This window comes from Gordionus sp. m RMFG-2023, chromosome 2, assembly GCF_954871325.1.
Source record: "Gordionus sp. m RMFG-2023 chromosome 2, tfGorSpeb1-WG-v2, whole genome shotgun sequence".
Taxonomy (NCBI): Eukaryota; Metazoa; Nematomorpha; class Gordioida; order Chordodea; family Parachordodidae; genus Gordionus; species Gordionus sp. m RMFG-2023.
Window position 1 is genome coordinate 17,235,522 of NC_088776.1, and position 26,199 is coordinate 17,261,720.

At 26.5% G+C, this 26,199-nt stretch overlaps 1 protein-coding gene across 1 annotated transcript; it reads left to right on the forward strand.

Moving 5' to 3' along the window:
• The first annotated feature begins 10,324 nt into the window (after nucleotides 1–10,324).
• Nucleotides 10,325–22,198, forward strand: LOC135924676 (uncharacterized). Its single transcript, XM_065459770.1, has 12 exons — nucleotides 10,325–10,428; nucleotides 10,471–10,533; nucleotides 10,575–10,611; nucleotides 10,656–10,722; nucleotides 10,764–11,007; nucleotides 11,078–11,169; nucleotides 14,487–14,668; nucleotides 14,752–14,908; nucleotides 20,053–20,197; nucleotides 21,110–21,379; nucleotides 21,671–21,846; nucleotides 21,963–22,198. The coding sequence occupies exons 5-12, from the start codon at nucleotides 10,955–10,957 to the stop codon at nucleotides 22,097–22,099; spliced, it is 1,212 nt and encodes a 403-aa protein (XP_065315842.1). The 5' UTR covers nucleotides 10,325–10,428; nucleotides 10,471–10,533; nucleotides 10,575–10,611; nucleotides 10,656–10,722; nucleotides 10,764–10,954; the 3' UTR covers nucleotides 22,100–22,198.
• The last annotated feature ends 4,001 nt before the right edge of the window (nucleotides 22,199–26,199 follow it).

Consider the following 26,199-nt stretch of genomic DNA (forward strand, 5'->3'; position numbering starts at 1 on the left):
TTATAATAATAATAACGATTCTTAATGAGAATTTAAATTTATCTGAAATTATTTTGCAACCATCTGTCAGTGATAGTCCTGTTCCATCATCTTCTCACGTGGAAAAAGATTTTGCTCCAGAAATTATTAGTCCCCATCCAACAATATTTAAAAAAACAACAAGTAATCAAATGACTTCAGCCATTTTAACCTCTTCACCTTACAGAAAAATAGCCAGATCTAGGGCTAATAATCTGGAAAAAAAATCAAACCAATAATAAAAAAAGTTTAAATATGAATGCTGGCAAAAAAGAATTTTGTTTAGTGTGCCACAAAAACTATCAAACTCACCACCATAATGAAGATTGTTTCCAATGCCGTAATTGTCATTTATGGGCACATGGATCATGTTGTAATTTTAATCCATTTTTTATATGTAATAAATGTGTTGTATGTTAATATTATATGTTTGTTATGATTTTTGTATGAAAAAAAATGAATAAAATGCTTAGAAAATGATAGTCTAAAACATGCCCCACAAAAGGATAATACGTTCCCCGTCTCTTTTTCATGACTCAAAAATTTTCATTTTTTTAAAATTTAAATTTAAAAAAATATATAATATTTTTTTATTAGATATTAATTTCTACCGTAGATAATTATATAAAGAATAAAATAACATCAAAATTATTTTGATAAATTATTTCTCCTCCTTTTCACAGCCTCTCAATTTTTTATAAACAATATAACCCCGGTCTCCCCTACTTCCCATATTTCCACATTTTTCCAAAGACCACTCTTTGATAGGAATTCTACGAGATTGGCTAAAACAACTCCGATATCAAGATTGAATTCTGCAATTATGATATTGACCATAGCTATGTCAGGTAATATCTCATCATTGGTTAGTTTAAAATCATTGATACGATAATTAAATATGTTTGGCCACGAAAGAAATATTGTGACAACAAAACGCTTTATGACTTTTTACTCGCTATAATAATTTCTGATTACTTTTGTCAAGAAAATTCATACTTGTTTTTATTAATGTTTAAATAATGGAAAATGAATTCTGTACTTGTGATATACTCGATTTATCATCGTTTAACATGCAAATCTGGGTGTAAATCGGAAATGTAATATTTTCAAGGACTATTCAGAAATCGTTATGCAAAATTTGTACGCATTTTTCTCTTTTAAAAAGGTTATTAAATTCAAATAATAGAAATTAATTAGACATTCTCAGAAATTTAGAAATTTAGAATTTCGTTCCCGAGAATATGTTCCAAATTCCCGACGTTTTAGCTTTTACATTAATGGTATTTACTACTCATAGTATTATCTAGATTATATATTTGTTAAACTTTTTTTATTGTTTTACTGGTGAGCTAAAAAAATAAATAATCGGTACTAACTCCCAAAATCTTAACACTATTATGTTACTAAACTTTATCGGATAGAAAACCTGTTTAAATATTTTTATATTTTTCCTTAATGTGGTAAAGAAAAAGGTTACATCAATTTAAAGTACCCCTAAAGATTTTATACTATTGTTCTCTGACCCAAATTTTTTGCCTAAAAACGAATATATTTTAAATCTCTTATCCTTAATTCACATAAGGCAACTCACATTTTTGTGCTCTCCGAAACAAAATTTAAATAGTCACATTATTTAATTTATTTTCTAAATAAATCAGGCTATTTTGTTTATAAATTTTATGCAGTATATGTAAACTCTCTACATCGAATAAAAACTCATCACCTTTAAATCTTGACATGATGCCTTCAAATTATTTTCTGGTCTGAAAACATTAGCAGTAGCTATACTAATCACACCATCACATGCTATAATAAGCTTTCGTGATATAGGCACATTTACATCTCGGTTAAAAGACTCTTTTTACAACAATTGTACACTATTCACTGGACAAAATGTTCGAGATTTTATTATTAAGGAAATCATAGATTTAGAGTAATCATCAATATTCAAAATAGTTGTCTAGCCAAAAGTTTTGTCACTACAATTAAAAATTACTACCTTCAAAGCCCCCCCCCCTTCCAAATACATAATAACTAAAATATTTTTTATTCATATATCACAATTACCTACATATGACTTTACTACCACGCAACCCTGTCATTAATGTACTACAAGACCTTGTCATTAGAAAAAATTAGCTTTCTCATTATTTTTTAATTTTATAAACAACAATTTAATTATAAAGTTATATTTAAAATGAACGAATAATATTATAATTTCTCCATAAACTAATGATGAAATGATTTTCATAAAATATAAAGGTTTTAAATAAAAATTGGCTATTCTCAATTTGAATCATAGATCTGCAAAGCCTGGTACAGATCATTTGACTCGTAAACAATTTTTTCAGTCCACCCAGCTAGCTAAAATTTTACATAAAGTCTACACCCCTGTTCTTTAAATTTTTTAGGAATAATTGAAAAAGATAGGAATTTAATTTTAATTAAAAAAAACTTATCATCATTATAAGAAATTGGTTACCAAGAGAGGTATAAAAAATAAGCTGTCTGGAACAAATCGGAAATATGTTTTTATGTATAAAATATATAAAATCCATATTATATATATATATATATAGATACCAAAACCTAGTTATAATTTATAATGTTAGATATTTTATAATTATTTATTTATATAAGAATTAATTGATGTTTCCTAGCGAATATTTAAGAGCGCTAAAACATTTAATCTATTTTGCGTATAGTATTTCGCAAATATTTTTTTAGCCTTCCAAATTCGAGAAAGTTCTTTCAATAATATATGTCATAATAGGAATTATTGTTTAAGATATATCATAGGCGTAGCCAGGATTTTTCTAGGGGGGGGGGGAAATTAAAAAATTACTGGGGGCTACGCTCCCAGACCCATTTTGGACGGGATAGTCATAAAATATTTTTACAAGATAGGAGGTTAATTTTAATAAAAAAAATAAGCCTGGAACAAATATGAAATATATTTTTATTAGTTTATAAAAAATATAATAAATTACTTGTATATACATTAATATAAAAGCATGGTAATAATTTATTCCAAACAAGTATAAGAAATTTGTAGAAATGTAGTTGATATTCCTCTATTATATAGAATTAGTTACAAAATACTAGGTAAAATTCTACTTTTACAGACTTATTTGACAGTTAGGGAATATATTACAATATTTTAACAAATTTTACTAATCAATGCTCTTGATAATAAATATAGAAATAATTAGCATTCAATTATTTAACGCCATCTATTTACCTTAAATAAAAAATGATATTGAAAATTAATCTTCATATTATTCATCCCACAATGTCTTTAAAATAAATTTTCCGATGTCCTTAATATTTTATAGTTTTCTGTAAAATATATAATTCGCTATATTGGTAATAATTATTTGATTGTCATATGTTAATTGATAAAATTAGATATACTGTAATTCTACGACATATTAGTTTTATAAAAAAATATCAACTTTTACATTCTTTCTTTTAAATTATTGTTTAAGATATATGCATACATTTTTGGGGGTCAGGGAGTGGAAGGAGGATTAAGGGGGAGATTTTTTATTAGCTTAAAATTATATTCACAAAAAGTGATAAATTTTTGAAGGGGGGGAATTCCCCTTGCCTTTCCCCCTGGCAACGCCTATGAGATATATGCATACTTTTTTGGGGACAGAGTGAGGGGGCTCAAGGTTATATTTATTATTAGCCTTTGAATTATCCGCCCTCCCCTGATCACGCCTATACATTGTATAAATTTATCATTTTTCAAAATTTGAATAATTGGTAAGAACAAATCAAATCTATTTCTTCAAAAAAATTTTTTTATTCGTATTCGGTTTATATTTTTCAAATTAAATAATTTATTATTTGTAGTGGTAGTCGTAGATTTCGAATTGAATGTAGAATAGTTTTTCTATAGGTGACCTAGAGGTCTGCATTGGGCGGGTTTTTGGACCAAAAGCCCGTCCATCCAATGTTTTAAAAAAATTTTAACCCGCCCGCCCATAGTTTTCAAAAAAATATATACCCACCCGCCCCGCCCATTTGTCTAAAATTTCTTAATCGCCCGCCCACCCATTAGTCTAAAATTTTTTACCAGCCCTCCCCTTATTTATAAAAATTTTAACCCAAGCCCGCTTATAAAATTTAATTATGGTCATTCTTTCATTTTTTTAAACATCTAATAAAAATATTTCATTACTCCTCTACAAAAAGTTTATAATTTAGGAATTAATATAAGTATAAAAATAATCAATATAAATTATGGACAATTTATTTGATCAAATTGAATATTTATGAAAAAAATATAAAAATTAATATTATATGTAATTATAATGCAAAAATAATAATGAATCGACATTTTTTGGATTCAAACACGTTCTTCTTTGTTCTAAAAATCTTCCAGCAATGCTAAATCCGCGTTCGGAAGAAGCACTAGTTGCAGGAATTGCCAATATTTTTCTTGCTAATCTTGATAGCTTTGGCAAATCTCTTTCTTGTCGTTTCCACCAAAATAGGATATCCGTTTGAAGTATATCCTCTTCCTCAATTGAGATCTTTAAATAAAAGTGAAACCAATAATAATAAATTTAATAAAGTAATTTAAAATTTAAATTAATTGTAATATGCAACTTAAAATTTTGCTAAATTATACATATCAAAACTGGTTACTTTAAGATTTAAATATCTTGTTATGTCATTAGGTACAATACTCTCCTTTGTAACAACCTCATCCTCCCATATTTTGGGGTTTAATTTTGAAGCGGATGCTATTTATTTCAAACATTGCATTTAATAGAGCTAAGCAATTTTATAATTTATTAATACCCTTTAATTTGATTCTCTTTGCATTTGGGGAAAGGGGTAAAATCAGATTTTCATCCACGTCGATGTTATATTCTTCGATGCAAATCAAATCCAACATGTTTTCAATATGTTTTTTTACTTCATTAATGTCTTCCGACGCCAACATACTCATTTGTCGGAACTTTTGATTAAAAATGTTAAAATTTTATGAAGCATATGGATTTCAAATTTTTCAATTATAATATTTTTAGCTCTTTTCTTTATTAAATCTATTTCTTTTTCACAATTTGTTTTCCCCATTATATCCATATTTATTTGATTATGCTCATATAGAAGAAGATTATACCTATTTTTTTATAAATAATGAAATGATATGCATAAATCCCAAAATACTAATTTTTATACCATAAAAGAACGTTCTGTAGTGTAGGCCTGCAGTAGCTCTCAAGAACTTTAGTTGCATCTTTATATGGTTCCAAATAATCTATCAGTGTTTTTAAACCTTCCCTTCCCATAGATCTTATTTTTTCACTCATATCACGAGATTGTAAGAACGATAAAATCTCATCATACCAGTGGCGTCGCTAGGGGAGAGCGGAGGGGCTCGAGCCCCCTAAAAAATTTGAATAGCCCCCTGAAGCAAAATTTTTTTTTTAATGGCTCCTTAATATCTCCTTGAGCTAAAAATAAATTTTTTTAATCGCCATCTGAAGAATTACTATTATAATTCTATTGAGTAATATATAGATTTAATTATTTTAAAAAATTAATAAGACTATTTTAATTTTTATTAAATGAATACTATTTTAATTATTAGATTAGATTATTACATATATATTATACTATGACAGCTTGTAATCAAATTATGTGTTAAAAATATAACAATATCACTCACTAAATATTAATTTAGCTTTAACAGTTGAAGCTTAATTGACTTTTATTATTTATATTATTATATAACCCTAATAAATATCAATTAATAATTTAATATTTTAGCCGAGTTCAAAATAACTAATCAACTATATTATTGATTTTTAAATTTAATTATCATGTCTCTTCCTAAAATTATTTTCAAAGTCCAATCCAAATAAACATAAGAAAGTAGACATATAGTTTATAATCCTCTATTATATATAATTTTTTATAAAATATTAGGTAAAATTCCACTTTTACAGACATATCTGACAGTTATATAATATATTATAGTTAATATTTTTAAAATTTTACTAATAAATTTTTTTGATAATAAATATGAGTATCATTGTTCATCCCACAATAGATGTAATAAATTAGATATATTTTCTTCTCTTTTTTACGTGTTTTTAGGAAAGCTATATTTTTCTTCTTCGAAAAATAGATTTGAGTTAAATCTTTAATACAAATATATTTTTGATATTATTACAAACTACTATTATTTTAAGATATAATATACCAACTAGAGATGGTGCGACAATAATATATAAAATCTTAATTACTTTCATGATATCACTCTGGTTTTTATTTTGCAGTTACAAAATGTTTCATTTCTAATATGGCATCCTTGCCGTGTAAATAACTTAAGGCTTCAATATATTTGCATAATTTCTTCTAAAGGTTTTAATGTTTTTGTTTTATCAATTTATCTAACAGATTAAATTGTGATGAGTTACCATCGTGAGTGTCATGGATAGGCAGCGTCTACATGACAGGATTTTCACTGGATGCACAAACCCCCTTTAAAAACCTTTGCCTACCCCCCTAAAAAATCCCCGCCGCCTTCGGCGGCGATGTCTCTTTATCATTATTTTCACCTATTTATTTATTGATACTCTTTTAAAGAATTTATAAAGTATAACTTAAATTAATCTATCTCTACTACCAACAATCGATATTTTTGAATATAAAGAATTTATTTTTTAGATAATAAATTCAATTAAAACCTCCAATATTTACAATGAATTTATTATTATGGCATTATGAGCTTGCTGAAATATCTAAACCTTTATAATTATATTTAAAAGGATAGTTTATTTGGAAAACAATGTGTATGATTGTTTGCAAATATAGATTTGGTCGATAAATTGTATTATAATAATACTATAATAAAACTATTAATTTTTACAGCAATAAATTTTGTCTTATTTCATCTCAAAATTTAATAAATAATCCCCCAAAAAATTTATCCTACCCCCATTAAAGAAGCTTACCCCATACCCCCTCAAAAAAATAGGATACAAACTGTTCCTACCCCTCCCGCTCATGTAGACGCTGTAGGACTGCAAATTAACCAGTATCTATTATTTGTGTGGCTATGTAATTTAGGATTATTACTACAGCCGCTGAGAGCATATGATCGCATATTTTAGATAAGCAATAAGCCCGTTTATATAAAATTGATAATGGAAGATAATCTTTTAGAAATTTAATATCATACAATAATTTTATCGATTACTTATCTAGCTTCAATCATGTCATATAAGAGGAAGCTCTAACCACCATATATTTTTATGATTTTGATTAGTCGTTTATCTCTTCTTCAAGAATTGTAGATTTGGTAAGGTCTATAAATTTTTTCTTATTAATTCATTCTATAAAACATTGTCTAAAATGGTAATAGGGAGTTATATTAGTTTCATGACCTTTTGTCAATGTAAGTTTCTAAAAATTATATTATATTATGTAGTTTTCAAAAACTATTATCAATTGAGGCATATATGAATTAATTAACCTTTTTTATCATTTATTATTCTTTAGACGCAAAATCATTTTCTATCAACAATCAATATTTTATACTGTAATAAATAGATTTTCTATTTTGTATTATTTTTATATGCTAGTTTATTTTGTATTCAAAATATAATATATGACATTCAGAATAATTATTTAGAGTTAGTAAATTTTAAAAAAGTATAATATATTAATATAAAACCCAGCCGAAGGCCCGCAAATTAGGGGGTATGGGGGGCTAAGCTTCCCATATTTTTTTAGGTTGAGCCCCCTGATATTGTAAAGGCTAGCGACGCCCCTGCATCATACATTATATAAATACTTTGTAGCATCTTATGTTTTGTATTCCATCTTATATCAATATTTTGTTGTAACGTCTTGCTCAGATATTTTATGTTGCCACTTTGTTTGAAATAAGTGGTCAACGATTTTGCAGTGATCAAAATATTATTAATCTCAGTAGTATTTTCCAAAATAAAAGTTGGCTGGAAAGCATTGCGGAGAATTGTGTTCAACATATGTGCTGAACAGTTTAGTCTATTAAATCTAATATTTAAAAAAATAAACGGTAAATATAGTTCTTTAAATATGAATGTTTTTATTTAGGTGTATACAGAACAGAATCCATAAATTATTATAATATCTACCAATTAGATAAATTTTATAAAATTTAACAAAAAATTTACCCTTCCAGCGCTTTTTTAATAATTGCTCCTTGGTCGGTGACAAAGATGAGCTTGAAAAAGTATTCTCGGGGCACACCAAGTTTTAAAAATTTTTTTAATAATTCTTTAAGAATATTTTTTCCCGTCTTTTTTTCCTCTGGAAATTTTGAAATAAAAAGAAATTTTTTTTCTAATTTCCAATTTTGTATATAATGGATTGATAAAGATATATAATCGGTTTTTGTAAAATCCTCGCACCACATATCTGTAGTATATGAGCAAATAGAATTTTTTATCATTTCTCCAATTTTAGGAAATAATATTTCCTTAAGATCCTCAGTAACTTTGGATATGTGCCTGCTAACGGTTGTGGGGCAAGGAATAATTTTTTCGGCTTCCAATTTTCCATATGTGGCCCCTAAGTCTAAAAATCTTTGTAAAATATTTACAAATCCTGGTCCTTGAATAAGATAAAAGAATAATTCAATAAAAATTAAAATACCTAATATCTCTAGCGCAATATTCTACAAAATTGGCGATTAGACCCGATTTTATCGTTTTGTTTAATTGAGAATTGTCTTTTTGAAAATATCCGGATATTTTTTTATTATCTATCAAATCTTCACAATTTGCAGATGAACATTGATGACGAAGGAAGAAGGATGTGCCATTTTTGTTATTATATTTATTGATAGATTCGCAATCATTGCAGCGAATCCAATCTAGCTTTTTGTCATTTTCATCAAAAATGTTTTTAAATTGTTTCCACATTGAAGATTTTATTTTATTATTATCTGAATTTTCTTTTAATTTATATAAATTATTTTTTATTTTTTTAGATATATTTTCTTTATTCATAATAAAATTTTAAAATAAAAATTAAATTAAAATATATTTTTTTATTAAAAATTATGTTATAAAAAATAAAATTTATATTATATATTATATAATAAAATAAAAATGAAAAGGGCAATTATAAAGATAAACAATTATTACTAAAATAAAATAATACAATGCAGATGGCAAACCCAAAAAAAGGAAATTTTAAGAGAAATTTCATTACATTCCCATAAAAGGAAATTTTTAATAGACAAAAATGTTTATTTATTCTAAGAAGTTTTATTGTTGTGTTTATTACATAATATAGTTAGGTAAATGTTCTCCACTTAAAAAAAACGATTGGTACAATAAAAAAAGAAATATTGTTAATATAGTTCATTTAAATAATTTTTTTTTAGTTTGTTTTTGAACAAAAATTTTAAATTTCCTCAACCCGCCCGCCCATTGTTCAAATTTCTTAACCCGCCCGCTCAGCCTGCCTATAGTTTCAATTTTTTTAACCCGCCCGCCCAGCCCGCCCATAGTTTCAAATTTTTTATACCCGCTCGCCTGCCCATTTTTGATAAATTTTTCTTTAACCCGCCCGCCCAGCCCGCCCATAGTTTCAAATTTTTTATACCCGCTCGCCTGCCCATTTTTGATAAATTTTTCTCTCTTCTCTTCTCTCTCTTCTCTTCTCTTCTCTTCTCTTCTCTTCTCTTCTCTTCTCTTCTCTTCTTCTTCTCTTCTCTTCTCTTCTCTTCTCTTCTCTCTTCTCTTCTCTTCTCTTCTCTTCTCTTCTTCTCTTCTCTTCTCTTCTCTTCTCTTCTCTTCTCTTCTCTCTTCTCTTCTCTTCTCTTCTCTTCTCTTCTCTTCTCTTCTCTTCTCTTCTCTTCCTTCTTCTCTCTCTTCTTCTTCTTCTTCTTCTTCTTCTTCTTCTTCTTCTCTTCTCTTCTTCTTCTTCTTCTTCTCTTCTTCTTCTCTTCTCTTCTCTTCTCTTCTTCTTCTTCTTCTTCTCTCTCTTCTCTTCTCTTCTTCTTCTCTTCTCTTCTCTTCTCTTCTCTTCTTTCTCTTCTCTTCTCTTCTTCTCTTCTCTTCTCTCTCTTCTCCGCCCATCCGCCCGCCCACCTAGTAGTGTGGGCGTGAACGGGCGGGCCGAAACTCCGCCCAATGCAGACCTCTAAGGTGACCATTTCCCTAAATTATAAGCATTTGCTATGTCAATATATGCCCTGTCTAATCGATGTCACACGTGACCTGACAATATGTTCGTGAAAATAAATATATTTCAAGAAAATAATATTTTAATGATTAATAAAAAATACCACAATTGCTTATTATGTACAAAAAAGAATGAGCAATTTTATTGTGAATTATGCATAAAGCGAGGTAATTTTAATTACTCCAATAATTGTTCAAGCTTAAGGTAAAATAGTAGAATATATAAATTTATAATAAATAAATAAAGTTATTATGATCTTTTAGAAAAGTTATATACAAAAAAAGAACAATTGGTTAAATTAAAAGAAAAGTTGAAATTATTTTGTTTATTTATAAATAATTTACTTTAAGGGCCTCTGAAATAATTCAAAAATGTTATATTGTTTCAGTATGTGAAAATTATTGCTTAAATTTATAACTTAATATTTTAAGGAACATTTTTCAAGTTTGTTGGACCCCCCAAAATATAATATATTATATCAAGATTATAACAAAGAAGGTATGAAAACATAATTACACTATAGTTTAATTATATTATAGTTGAGTCTCATATCAATGCCTTGAAATATCAAATAGCTGAAAGGACAAAAATATATAATGGCAAAAAAACTATTCTCGATAGAGAGAAACAACTTTTAACAACTCTTTATATATTGAAAGATGAATATACTAATGGCTTGTACAATAAATTGAAGTGTCTTGATAAAATACGTAGTCATTTCATATCAAAAATGTTTAAAACAATATTCTTGATTACTGCTCATTCTAGTCTAAATCTCAAAATGTAATTTTTGATTTTATTAATTTATATTTTTCAATGATATATCTCATTTTTTCTTTACTATTTTTTACAGTGAACACCAACTCCTATCGGGATCTCATTTACCACAGATATATAAAATTCTTAATATAACATATGACCCAACATACAACTACAATATTACTGGTAAATTACTTAAAATGTATTTAAAAAACTTGCATACTCAGCTGTTTCCTTCAAATCATGCTTTCCTTTCTGACTAACCTCTATTTTACTCTAATGTGGTTTATTTTTTTATTATGTTCTATGAAATATTTTTTTGATATATATTTGAAAGTCCAACTCGGCTGTTATATTTTTGCCAGGGCCTAATTCCAATTAATTATGATTATTTGAAACAAATATTTAAATAAATTATAAAAATATTGTAATAGATCATGGGGCCAATCACCATCAATCATAAAACAATGACAATATTTTAAAGTTATAGAAGCAAACTATTAAAATTTTGTCAACCCCAAGTTCGGTTTCTAGTGAAAGGTTATTTTCTATAACCATAGAGGAAAGTTGAGCACAATTGAAATGAAAAGCATGACATTCTTTGTGTTATTAATATGAAATTAGAGAAATGAAAACTATGATAGAATAAATTCAAAAAAGCGTAAAATTATAGCGATAAAGTTTTGAAAAATTTAAAAATGCCCTGAATTTTGGGGCTTGACGGGAGTGATCAAATTATTGTCTCATGAGCAGTTGGGTCAAATTTTTTTTAGTAGTAAGCATGAAAGGACATGAATATTTTTTATTGCTACACCATGAATAAAAAATTAGACCTGCACCCACCTCTACTCCGTACATTATTTCATCCATAATCCATATCATATCATATTTATATTTAAATAAACTGGAGAAACCACAAAGAATGTAAAAACATCAAAACCGAGTCCATTTGTTTCTTTTTTATTTTGAAAAGAATTCATATTTATTGAAACAAAATATAAAACATTATATATAAATAAGGCTTTTATTCTAGAGGTGGGTGCAGGCCTAATTTTTTATTCACGGCCTGTCCTCTCACGATGATAACATAAGGAATTCACGCCCTTTCATGCTTACCACAAAAACAAATATGACCCGACCCGCCTGCCCATGAAACACAATATTTTGATCACGCCCAAAAATTCATGGTGTTTTTAAATTTTTCAATACTTTATTGCTAGTGAAGGTCACGGTCTGGACTGGACCGATACCTTTGGACTGGGCCACGGTCCTTAAGAAAAAGATCGATCTAGACTGTGGTCCTAAATAAAAAAACATATTTTTTTTAACCTAATTTGATTTGTTTTATCATTTTATTAAATATAAGAGTATTATATAAACAATAAAATTTATCCAATGGTATTGAAGAAAATGATTTTGTGCTTGTGGAGGGCATATTAAAATTAAGAGTAGATTGTATTTTTTGAGATATTTTCATCATTAGAAGTATATATTTTATGTTTTATCAGATGTCTGCTTAAGGTACCTAATTATTTTATTAAGAATATGGTTAAGTAATTTTTACAATAAATTATACAGACAGTTTCTTTAAAAAAAATATTACTATATAATAACCAAAATATTTTAATAATATTACTGCTTATTTTGATTAATTTATTGCTTAAAAAATTATAAACAATTATTTTGTTACTAGTTGCTGACGATACATTAAGTTTGGTACTGCAGTGAACACATACTCTATCTTTTTTATTGGGACTATAAGTAAAATGTTTCTTGGACAAACTTATGGTTTTTATATTGTAAAATAAAAATTAACAAAATCTAAAATAACTCTAGAAAAATATCATAAAATAAAATATACAAAAAAATTATATTAATTGAATAGTAAAACAAACTTAAACAATAATAAAAGACCGGTCCGGACCACGGTCCTCAAAAAAAGATCGGTCCGGTCCGATCCCGGTCTAAGACCGATAGGACCGTTGACCTTCACTATTTATTGCTATATTTTTACGCTTTATTGAATTTTATCATAGTTTTATTTCTCTAATTCCATATTAATAACAGAAAATAATTACAATTTATAAATCTAAATTTTATTTAGAAAAGAAGAATGCTCATGTTTTTTTATTTAAATTGTCTTCGCTTTTCCTCTACTGATCCATTGGCTAAAGAAAATAATCACTAGAAGCCGAATGCCAAGACGGACAAAATTTTATTAGCTAGTTTTCTCAAAAATGGGACTGAATTTTCTTGCTTCCAAAATATAAAAATATTGTCATTGTTTTATGAGCGATGAATCTTTTAAGCTCATCCTCACAACTTTCATTGGTAGATGTTGAAGCTTCATCAGAATCATCTAGAAATTCTCTAAATGTTTCATTTAGAATATACGATCTTTTATGTGTTTAGGATGAATTAGAGAAGTTGTAAATGATAGTTGGCATTGACTTATGCATATGATCTGATTTCATATCATTTCGCATTTTTTAGGTTGTTCTATATATACCTTCCTTTTCTTCGTGTATTAAATATTTAAGACTTGAAATTTGGATCTAGAATTAGGCCTACCTTGTGTATGGCCGCATAATAAATCTTTCCTTTAAAAAATTTTTCTATTTTTTAGGGTTTTTAATAATTATTGTATCACACCTTTAGAAGGCTGTCAAAATTTTACTAATTTTTGTTTCCATAGATAAACTTCATTTATTGTGGGACTAGAATCTGGGCTCAGATTATTCGAGCAGTATTGATAAATGAAAAGACATATTTAAATTAAATTTATTTATTACCAAATTCCCATAGCTGAACGAGAGTTGAGAGATTTATTATTTTTCATTCAATTCAAATTTTATAAGACAGAAAAAAATGTCGTTTCTAAAATGCTGAAATTTTTTGTTTTCAATTATTCATTTTTCAAAAAGAACTTAATCAAATTAGAAAATATATATTTATAATTATAAAATTGCAAATTTATATTTATAAAAAAACAATTTTAAAAATTGAAATTTCCGAGATTCACGGGGTATTTTGGGAAGACTTGTCACGCCTAATAATTTAAAATTTATTCATACTCACGCTGTGACCCATCGTGTCACGCATCACGGCCCGCGCCCATCTCTCCTTATTCATAAAATATAACATTGTAATATCATTCTTAGCTCCGGTGGAACACATTTTTAGCATAAATTCAGAGTTAATTACAAACATTGCTAATCGGATAAAAATTATGGAAAATATTATTTTATTGTATATTTTTGCACATTATCTATTAAATAATTCAATCCAACGGTTAACGTTATAAAATAATATATTTTAAAAATAGTTTGGATTCAATAAAATACCAAGATTTGAGCTCTCAGACTCGATTTTATAAGGCTGAAAGAAATCATTTCATTACCCTATATCAAAATATCTGGTTTAGACTGGTCAGCGTACTATATTTCCCTCTATGTAGTATTCGTATACCACTAAAATTATATTTCATTATATAATCTTTTAAGATAAAACCGACGAGGATATAGGTTTTACTCATATTACTCCTACACTTCTGACATCACGTAGTGATAGACATAGACGTTATACAGCTGACGCATGCCCATCTGACAGCGCTACTTCAAATAAAAATGGTGACAATTTAATTAAAACCGCCAAAATCCGCCTCTCCCGTCCTATCTGGCAAGATGTATTTTTTTGTAAATTTTATAAAAAGATATATTTTCCACATACCCATTGTTGAATTGTTTAACGATTTAAATCACTTTTCAGATGTTCTTGGAAAATAATAAAATAAAATGTATTAAACCAATTCCTACTTCACACTACAAATTACAACAAATAAATCGAGAAGATATCGAAATGGCAATGGAAGCAGCTTCCTTGATTATATTTCCGAATACTGGGCCATTAAATCCAATTAACAAAGGTTAGTGAGTATGACTAAATACTGTATTGTTAAATTGCATTGCTAAAAAACAATTCATATTAAATCAAAATTTTATTATATAATCTTTTTATAAAAATAATTTTTAGAAACATTTCTTAAAATATACTTAATTCAATTTTATATTAAATAAAAAATTAAGATTAAATATCAAATTATATTTAATTCTATTTTTCTTTAATATTTAATGGAAAATAAATATATTTGCTACCTTATCACAACTCAAATTTCATTTTTCAATTATAAAATTAACTAATATATCCAAAAGAGGGCGTTAAAACCTTAGCACTTTTTTTGTATTTGGGTATAGATATATGTGGATAACCTCAAAATTAAATAAAAATGATAGGTTTCTTTGACATTTAATTTATGCGTAGGTCTAGAATCGATAAATAACGGCAAACTTGTAAGGCACATATTGCTGGCGTTATTGATTGAAATCTCTTCATTTTTGTTTCCAATGCTTATATTTACGTGTAGAACATTATCCTTAAAAATATTTTAAAAATATTATGATTTGATCGATTGCCAAACTCAAAACTGACCGCTTACTAAATATTCGTTGGACCAAATTTGCTAGTAACATTGAAAAATGTTTTTTTTATATTTTTATTCCTATAAATACATGTAAAAAATTATTCCTAAAATTATTTTGAAAATATCGGGATTTGAGACCGATACCCGACTCGTAACCGACCCAATGACTCAATACGACATTGCTTGCGTTACCCATGGAAATTTTTTTAATAGGTGTTAAGTATTATTCCAAAAAATTTTATAAAAATATTTTGATTTGGCCGATTGCCGAACTCAAGACCGACACTTACTAAATATTTGATTAACAAATTTTTATTATTTGACTGGTAACCTGTTGGTTATTAGGCGGGTATCAGTCGAATTAAAATATTTTTATAAAATTTTCTGGAATAATGTTTAACACGTAAATATACACTTATAGAGCAAAAATGATCATTTTTCCATGGATAACACCAGCAATGCAGTATTTAGTCATTGGGTCGGTTATCGGTCATATCACGTTTTTAAAATATTTTTGGAATAATATTTTACATTTCTTTTTATTTTCCAAATATTTACAAATGATACACCCTAAATTTTTTCTCCGATGAAGATTGGAAGACTGTAAAAAATGGTGGCCTCATTAAAGCCGTTAAAGGAAGAAGCTTAATGTTCCAAAAAAGCATTTTTCAGGTGACTTTATAGGTCAATTGACCAAATGTAAAATAAGGCTTCAAAAAATTGATTCCCTATCATCACAAGACTCGATTTCAGCTCTTAACAAAAGGGGAAAAAATTAATTACTTTTTTCTGTCTTATATTAAGACCCTACGTTTAAATCTCTTTTGAACTAAGAGAAAAAAATTAGCTATGAAACATTTTATTGTCATGGAAACATTTAAAATTTTAAAGATGAAGAATTAAATATAATAAGCAATTCGGATAAATCTTCAGAAGGACAAGAAAAAGAAAAACTTACAAAAAGGATGATATTCTCAGAGTTGTTAAACGGTACTTTTAAAAGTAGCGCGCTACCGCTATTTGTTAAAAAAAGTAGCGCGCTACCGCTATCGCTATTTGTTAGAAAAAGTAGCGCGCTACCGCTATCGCTATTTGTTAGAAAAAGTAGCGCGCTACCGCTATCGTTATTTGTCAAAAAAAGTAGCTTTAGCTACTTTTTTAAAAATATTTACAAACAAATTTTTTATTTTTTGCCTATAATGTTATTGTATAGTAAATATATAAAAATCAACATTTATAAATATATAAAAATCAACATTTATAAATATTAAAATATAGTTAGTTTTGATTATAAAAAAATTTATGTAGTAAAAATAAATATTTATGGTAATTTGTTGCATTTTAATAATAAAATCATTTCAGTATTATCATCCCCAAGCTAGAGCGACGATCAGAAAGTATAAGTTTTGCCTTACTAAATAATTTCTCGACACTAGCACTTTAGGGTAAGGGCGTATTTAATCTTATATACATTTTTTAATATAAGATAGATTATCAATAATTTTATTTGCAAGTACATCGTATGTCTGGCATCCTATTATCATTTTGAGGGCTAATGCCACAGATCTTCTTTTTAAAGTCATAGGGTCTAGCCAATGGCCTGTGATTCCCAAATAAGCTCAAAATTATTTAATCAGATCAATTTATAAATATAAATAAGTTTTTACCTTCTATTATGTGTCCAACTATCTTCCGTGGTACATATATATGATATCTCTGATAACTCTACTATTAGAGCATCTTTCATCATTTTAAAGTTATCTGCTATTTTATTCATTAGTGTCTGGCGGCATAAAATTGTTGTACCAGGGGATAGAGTTTTAATCATCATGGTAAATGGTGGATTATCAACTAAGGACATTGGCTGAACTGTATAAATTATAAAATCAACAATAACTTTATCAGCCAATTTCTGAGAAATATTGTCATTTGCATATTAATATGGTGAATTGAATTAGTCTTTTTGGATAGTCGCTTATACCAAAATTATTTAGATGTTTCTCCATTTCCTTAAAACTCATGAACAGTCTTATAAAATAAATATTATTAGAATGTAAAAATGATAATTTACCTTTAGGTGTTTCTTGAGGTTATAGCTACTGGATTAATTTGAGGAAATATTTTTTTTTACATTTTAAACAAATAAATTTGAAACCAGTTTTGTTTATATATTTATTTTAAAAAATTTTCAAATCTAGGGAATGGGAAATTTGTATTATAGCTATTAAGAACATTTTCTTCACTGGTATCTTCCATTTCATTAATATCATTGTCTGAATCACTTTCAACGATTTGGATATCCATAGGCAATCACATTTTAAATTATTAACACGTGATTTAGGTTTATAATACAAATGAAAATATAAATTACAAATTGAAATTATATTTCAATTTCAAAATTAAATAATAAATCATAAAAATTATAATTAATTATGATATTATATTTAAATTTTCATGTTTATACTTACCTTCATTATATTTTTTAAAAGTAGCGAAGTAGCGGCTACTTACAAAAAAAATAGCGCGCTAAAAAATTAAATAATTACAAAAAAAGTAACCGCTATTAGCTATAGCTACCAAAAAAGTTAGCGCGCTACTTTAACAACTCTGGATATTCTATCAACTATAAAAAAGTTTAGAGCGTCGTCTAGATAATCATAAAATTTGCTTGAATATTAGGAATCCAATAAAGTAAAAAATTCGATCCTCTATGAATTGGCCCAAATCGTATTAGCTCCATATAGTCAGGTAAGTCTTGAACATATTTTTTCGATGCTTAAATTTATACTAACACGACAAGAATCAATATAAATGATTATCTTTTAAAAAAATATATTATTGCTTCGATGTAATAATTGATTGATTTAATAATTTAATAAAGATGTATTAAAATGGATATTTTTTTTAAAACCGTTTCAGAACATTCCAAAAGGTGGTACCGAACTGGAATGGAACAATTTTTTGACTAGAACGGAACGGGAACACATAAATGCCCTTGTTCCGGGTCCCTATTTATATTATTAAATGCGATATATGTTTATACCTTATTTTATTATTTTGGAATATTACTATCTTTATTATAATATTTTGATTTACAAATTTTTGTAAGTTCCAATAAATTTTATTTTCATATAATATATTTCATAATTATCAATCTTGTTGCAAAAAAAATGATAATTGAATGGCGATCTTTTTTAATTATTTTAATAATGATTCCCATTGTTCCACTTTATTTATTTCTTTTCCATAAAGTAAATAAAATACACGGCCAATGACAGGTTCATATATATATTACAAAATTAATATATTTTTAAAAACATTAATTACACAAATATATCTTTTTAAATAAATATTAATTACGACACCTTTATCAGATTTTAGATAAGGGAAATTCCTGTTGATGAAATATAAGTAACAGACGTGCGAATTTTTAGTTATAAATTTTATTGAATTACGAGAAGATCATTAACCACTACTAGTATTTCTTTTACAAATCGAATGTCTTATTTATTCAACTATTCACGAATATTAATTTTGATTATTATATTCGTATTTAAATATTATTCATATTAGCGAATATTGTTTGATTGATTTGAAAGCTTTTATTTTTCTTTATTACCATTAAAAAGAAATGTGCTTGGTATATTAGATTACTATTAGAATAAACATAATATACTCGAGTTATTTATTGTTTATTCGAATATACAAACATCAATTTTACAAAAATTAATGCACATAAAGTTAACAAAAAATAAATTTCAGCCAAGTTATAATATAATAAATATTAAACATATCATGAAGCATAAAAAATAAATCGTATATTTTGTTTGTCACTAAAGAAAAAGCAACACTAATAATTAAAATGTTTTATTTACAATTTAGTCTTGTAAATTATTTAGATAAAATAGCTAGTCGATCATTCCTAAAAAAGTTAAGACAAAATAAATTTCACAAAATTATATGGCGGATATTCCAAAAATAGTGAACTATAAACTACAAAATTTTATGTGAAAATATTGACATTTAAGAAAATATTATTAGAATTTCTTTTCTATTCAAATAATATTCGTAAATAATAAAATGTAATTATTCGTTCGAAATATATTAAACCTAATTCGAATATTGTATTCGGAAGGAGCACTGGTATTGTTAAACGGCTCGATTTGAATCGATTTTTATAAACTCGATATTTTACCCAGAGAAATATTATGCAACCCTGAAGATTATGACGAAATTTTGAGGCTCAGGCAATATTTTTTTGGCTAAAATATTGAGTTAGCCATTTCTAAAAATCGTACTAATATTATTTCTCTTCCCCTTATGCTAAATAAAAAAAGGATTTTTAAAAAATATGTCCAAATTGAAGAAAAAAAAACATTTCATCTGAATCTAGAACATTAAGAAGTAATAACTATTTTAAAATTATCTTTTGGTGGTTCTTTTATTTACTGGAGAAGTGACCCAGGAGGATATATTTTAGACTAACTTTATTTCCACCAAAAGTGGAGTTACACAAATAATCAACTGTCTTATTATATCATATATGTATGTCAACAATATGATTTTTTATGTCAAAAAATAACGAGAAGAATCGCCACCACAACCAATAGAGTATAGCACCATTTTTATTCACAACTTATCATGCCTCAGTTACGCTACTCAGGTCTGTCAAGTAGTTAGCCACATTTTGGACGTGTCAATGTCCACTCGATCAACTCATACTAAGGATATACAGTGAGTCATACTATGCATTAAAGATTTGAAAATCATTTCGGATAATCTTTATTTTTATTTCGGGTCTGCCTTTTTGGGGCAAATAACAAATTTTTTTATTTGCTTGAAAAATTAAGCTAGATGCAGATCAAGACTATGCATTGTAATTAATATAGCATACCTTTTTTAAAATATATTTCTAATTTATTTTACACTTAATTTCATATCAATGTTAGTATTGTTTTTAAATAATACATTATTCTTATTTATGATATCTAAGTCAGAGACCTACAGGCCCGGTCCTGGGCCGTATTTTAATTTTTCAAAATATACACAGGCAGGGCCTGAATTTTTTTAAAAAAAATCCGGGCCAGGCCGGGCCGCATATTTTAAAATCAAATATTTGAAATCGCCACGTGCAAATTGTACGTCTGCAGCTCTCTGTTATAAGTATTATTGAAATTAGATAGTGGACATAAAAAATATTTTGATTTCAAATAATTTTGTTTTTAAATTTCAAAATTAATTTTGTCTTGAATTTATGTTTTGGTCTCATTTTTTAATTTTTGAAGTTCATTTTTTTTTTAGTCCGAGCCCTAATTGAAATAATACAAAAAATACATACCAGATTACGTTTTTATATGGGTCATATTTATATTCAATATCATTACATTAATTTTGACCTAATGCTTTAACCTTAAAGAAATTATATATTTCTAAATATCTTTTACATGCCTAATTTGTTAAATGTAGATTATATTTATTTAGCATTCTTAAAGAATAACTTAAGTTAAAGTTATTGTATTTTAGAAATTAATAAAATTGCTTTAGAGGTAAAACATAGGACAAATTTAACGGAATGATTCAATATAATACAAAAAATATTCAAATTTTTTACTCATTATATCATCATATAAACAAAAATTATTATAGCCAACTACTTTTAGATTCTCATATTAATCCAAACAATTTCAACGGTAATGCTCAGCATTTATTGAAACCGGTTATAACTGAAATTATATCCAATATCAAGCATCTAATTAAGCTAGCGACTTCAATTAAGGACGCCGATCAATCCTATACATCGTTGAAAGAGTTGGTTAATTTGCAAAGTATCCAAAATCCTATACACCTTTTGCATGTTTTAAAACTAAGTCTAACGGATAGTGATGAAAATCTGAAACCCGCCAATCATAGCGGAAAGTAGTGTAAAAAATGTTTTATGATAAATAATAATTTAATTTTTTATGTCTAAAATAATCTGTATAGTTTTTGAATTATTAAGCTGTCCAAAATTTGATTTTTAAAAAAATCATAAATTTTGAAAATTTAATTAACTTTTTCACGGAAGATAAAAATATGTACAAAACATAATTCTATAAAATTCTAAAAGTTTTAAAAATTAACATGATTTCATTATAATCTGTAAAAGTAGTCTCAAAAAAATCGTAGTTTTGGACCTATTCTAGCAAGATGTATTTTAATTTGATAAAGCTTTGTTGAATTAGACCAAAGTTTTCATGGCGTATATGCAAAATATGAATCTGCAATATTGGAAATTCCCGATCAAATGATTACCTTCTATGATCAAAAAGAAACGGCAGCTATACACAGTAGTTTTTCGGATAACGATGATTTTGATATAGTTCACCTTAAAGAAGCTAAACAAGGTTTGTAAAACCATTATTAAATACAAATATCATTTTTTTAAAATTTTCTACATTTTACGAGAATTTTATTTTTACTTTTAAATTATAATTAAAAAATTTGTTATAAAATATACTAGGTTTTGAAAATTGTATATCACTATCTAGTATTTGGTCTAAAAATACTTCTTCAGCTCACCTTAATAAAGGATATAATACCAAGCCTTATTTCGGAATGGATAACCCCATAAAATCATTTAGTTCTTGGTGGAAATAATTTCCCAATTTTTTGTTGATTTGATAGTTGGATTATAATAATGTAAATGTAATATTGTAATTTATTTTAAAATTCTATATTTATTTACGGGTTTTATATATTTTTTGGAGAAAATAATATATATTTTTGATGTATTTAATATTTTTAATATAAAGATTATTATTATTCATATTTTGTAGTGTAAGCAACATTATTTTAATTTAGAATAATGGGAAATCAATTAGCATTGTAAAAATTATCAATAATCTGTAAAATAAATTTACACAAATTTAACATTTCTGGATTGAAAGAAAAAATTGAGTTAATTACAACACACTTGATACCTGATATTCATTTTAATAATTAATCTAATCTTTACTAAAATCGTCTTCGAACCGGGGTTCAAATGGCTTCACTGACACGTAGGGATTGTCGTAATAATATTTTTCCCCATTCACCTCGATCACTCTCCCTCGATTCCACTCAATTTCGCAGCTCGGCTTTTCTTCGTCATTTAGATTTTCGAATGAGTTATATGTTAGGGCTGGTACAAGTTTCGGAGCCCTAAAAACGGATTTTCGCCTGAAAAGGAAGCGGTATTTAAAAATCGGCAGTTGATTTTGGGGCGATCTTTTCCTTTTTCGTTCATCCTTTTTTTCGAATGTTAATTTTCCGAATAAATTAGTAATCTTTTTTAAAAAGCCTCCTGGTTTATTTGATTTTGTTCTTTTTGCCTTTCTCCACGTTAAAGGATTGTTATCGATGCTGTTCGAAGAAAAATTACTACTTGCAACATGTATATGAGTGATAAAGATTAAAGGATGATTCATTTTATTTAAATTAGTTACTAACAAATTTATGTTATTTATGAGTCTAATGGCATAAAAAAAATTAGAAAAAATAATATAAATTTTTAAAAAATAGAACCTAACTAAATTATGCTTTTAAAAATTATTTAGAAATATAAATTTATACATGGCGCATTTATGTATTAGGAAAGTAACAACATAATAATAATTCTTTTTTTTTACTAAAATTGAAAGTATTCATACTTTGCTCTTAATTTATGGTAAATTTTTCTTATTAATTGATGGCTAAAGTTAAAAAAATTTTTTTTAAACTATTTGGTTATTTAAGAGAAGATATCACCAATTGATCCTCAGGATAATATTTCCATGTTATGCAATTATAAATCTTTCTATAAAATCTTATTTTATAATTTTTTTTAAAACGATTAGAAAATTTATTTCCCTTTTTCCACTTTATCCAAAAAATATATAATACTATAATTATTTTTGCAGTAAATGGGCAGTATTTTTATTATCAACAAATTAATCTTTTGGGCAATATTTATAAATTTATGGGCAGGAAATTTATTATAATGGGCAGTATTCTTTTATCAAAAAAATTAACAATTTGGGCAGTATTTATATAATATTGAACAGTAAAAAATTGAAGAATTGTAACTAAAATTGTATTGTACAGTATATATTTAAATATCTTTTTATTATTAGCTATCAAGTATATAATATGAATAAAAAAGTTAGTGAATTAAAAAAATTATAAAAAATGTTCTAGAATTGCAGTTTTTATTGAAAATAATTTTTATATCTTAATATTTAATTAAAAATTGCATGTGATTTTACAGAGCCTTTTAGTATATATAATGTCTTTTATTATAAGTAATTAAAAATATTTTATGAAAATTAACATATCTAATGTATAAAAATTTGTAAATTAACAAATATATCAAAAATTAAATCCAATATGGAATTGCAGATTATTATTGCATATTGTGTCATTTGAACAAATCTAAATAATTATTAAAACTTGTTATTGTACAACAAGAGCCCTTTTAGCTATTGAAGTGTCCTTGACTGCTGGAGGAGGTTTATAGTAGTTTAATCTTATACCCAAACCAACAACATGTTTACTAGTGTTGTTAATGTAAAGTTATATTTTTTGAAATGACTAGTTACTTCTAAATAAATATATGATTATAATTAATTATATTTTTAATATGATAATTTTTTTTAAAAATAAAATTACTTTTATTTATTTTTATAAAATGAAAAATATAAAATTAATATAATTAGTAAATGATTGCGAAAAAAAAATATAATACCAAAGGACAATATTGAGGCATAGATCATAAAATAATGTAAAATACAAAATAAATAAAAGCGAAAGCAGCAAAATTACTCAAAACCTCCTTCAACTAATCATCAGGAGAGATCGAAACAAACATAATAAGCCTTAAGAATGGCTATAGCGATCCTCTGCCTTAAGTAAAAACCTTCGTGAGGCTCCCCGGAATTTTTTCTGATTAGGCTGCCAACGTCTTTAAAAAAGTTTTTAGCTAAATCACCATATGTAATTAAGGTGGAGCAAATGATGGGTATGAATATGTAATTTGAGGAATCAGCACTGTATTTTCCAATCTTAAAATTTTGAGCTCTGTTCAGAGCGTCCTTGTTAAAATTAGAGGGGGAGTTAGTGTCCAGACAAGAGAAATCCCATATTAGAAACTTTCCTTGAGACCATGAGATACTTGTGACCCCATCAGAATTTTTATTCTGTATGCGGGCCTTTTTTATATAGTTAATATTGATAATTAATCTGACTAATGAATAAGAACAGTTTTGTTAAAAGCTACTTTTAAGATTAGCGCGTTAACGCTAACATTTTCAAAATAGTAGCGCTCTATTAGCTATGCTACTTTTTACGCCAATTTAGAATTTTTTTTTAAAAATATTTTTTACATATCTCTATTTCCTCTTATGAAAAATATCACTAAAATTTCAAATATATACAATTAATTTATTTTCTATTACTTCTCTATAATAATTTTTCCATACTATCATCCCTAAGTCTAGAGCGACGATCAGAAAGTATAAGCTATAACTAAATAATTGTTCAACATTAGCATGCAATACAGTATTAAATTTAATATGATACTTTTTATATAAAAAAATCATCAAAAATATTCATTTGAGCATTTTTAGATTTAAAAAAAGGCGTCAAATGATTTACAATAGGAATATAATTTTAAAAAAATCATCTATTGTGTGTGGCATTTTTTGATCTGGCTAGGGTTAGTCTAAAATTGTAAAAGTTAGAATAAAAATTATGTAGGGTATAAGTGTATGCCCATGTTTGCCAACTTTCCTTGCCACTATCCTTTAAGTTTTTATCTATTAAAATGTGAAAGGATTGAAATAACTATTTTTTTAGGTTTATATAATATCATTTTAAGCTAAGCATTGATATTAAATTTGTTTTATATATTGCTCTTACATATTTTCTCGTTAAAGCTACTAGTCTTTTTTGAATAAATTCCGCCACATCTTACAATGAAATTTATCGCGATTAAAATATTTTGTAAATTCAGGAAAAGGAAATTCCATATTTCATTATTTTCCTGGGAAATTACTTTGTCGATATGATCTGTAAACAAAATTATCTTTAATTCAATCCCTATCGTCGACAATTTAAATTATTAGGAAAGTTAGATTTATAATGGAGATATTTAAATATAAATTTGAAAATTATATTTAATAAAAAGATTATGATTTTAATTAATTGTAAAGCTACTTTCTAAATTAGTATCAAGCTACCGCTATGTCTATCAAAGACCTGAAGGCCCGATCATGGGTCGGGCCGTATTTTAATTTTTTTTTAAATACCAGGGCCGGGCCGTATATTAAAACCAAATATTTGAAATCTTCATTATTAGCTTAAAAATCAAACATAAATATTATATATTTTAAACAAGCCGGGCCGAAATATTTCTTTAAAAAAATGCCAGGTCAGGCCGGACCGAAATTTTTTTTAGAAAAATCCCGTGCAAATTATACCTTTGCAAGTCTCTGATGTCTATTTTGATTATTTTCATATAACTTGTTTTACATAATTGCACTAAATTTTAATTAGATATACATGTATAACAAAATCTTTGTTTAGTTAAATATTATATAAATTCATTAATTAAATTAAACCAATCTAATAATTAAAATGACTTTGACAGCCTTCGCCTGATAATGTTTTTGTCATAGATTAAACTTTGTAGCAATGCAAGATGCCAACAAGATCTTTTTTTTAGTTATCGTTATAAGAAGGCA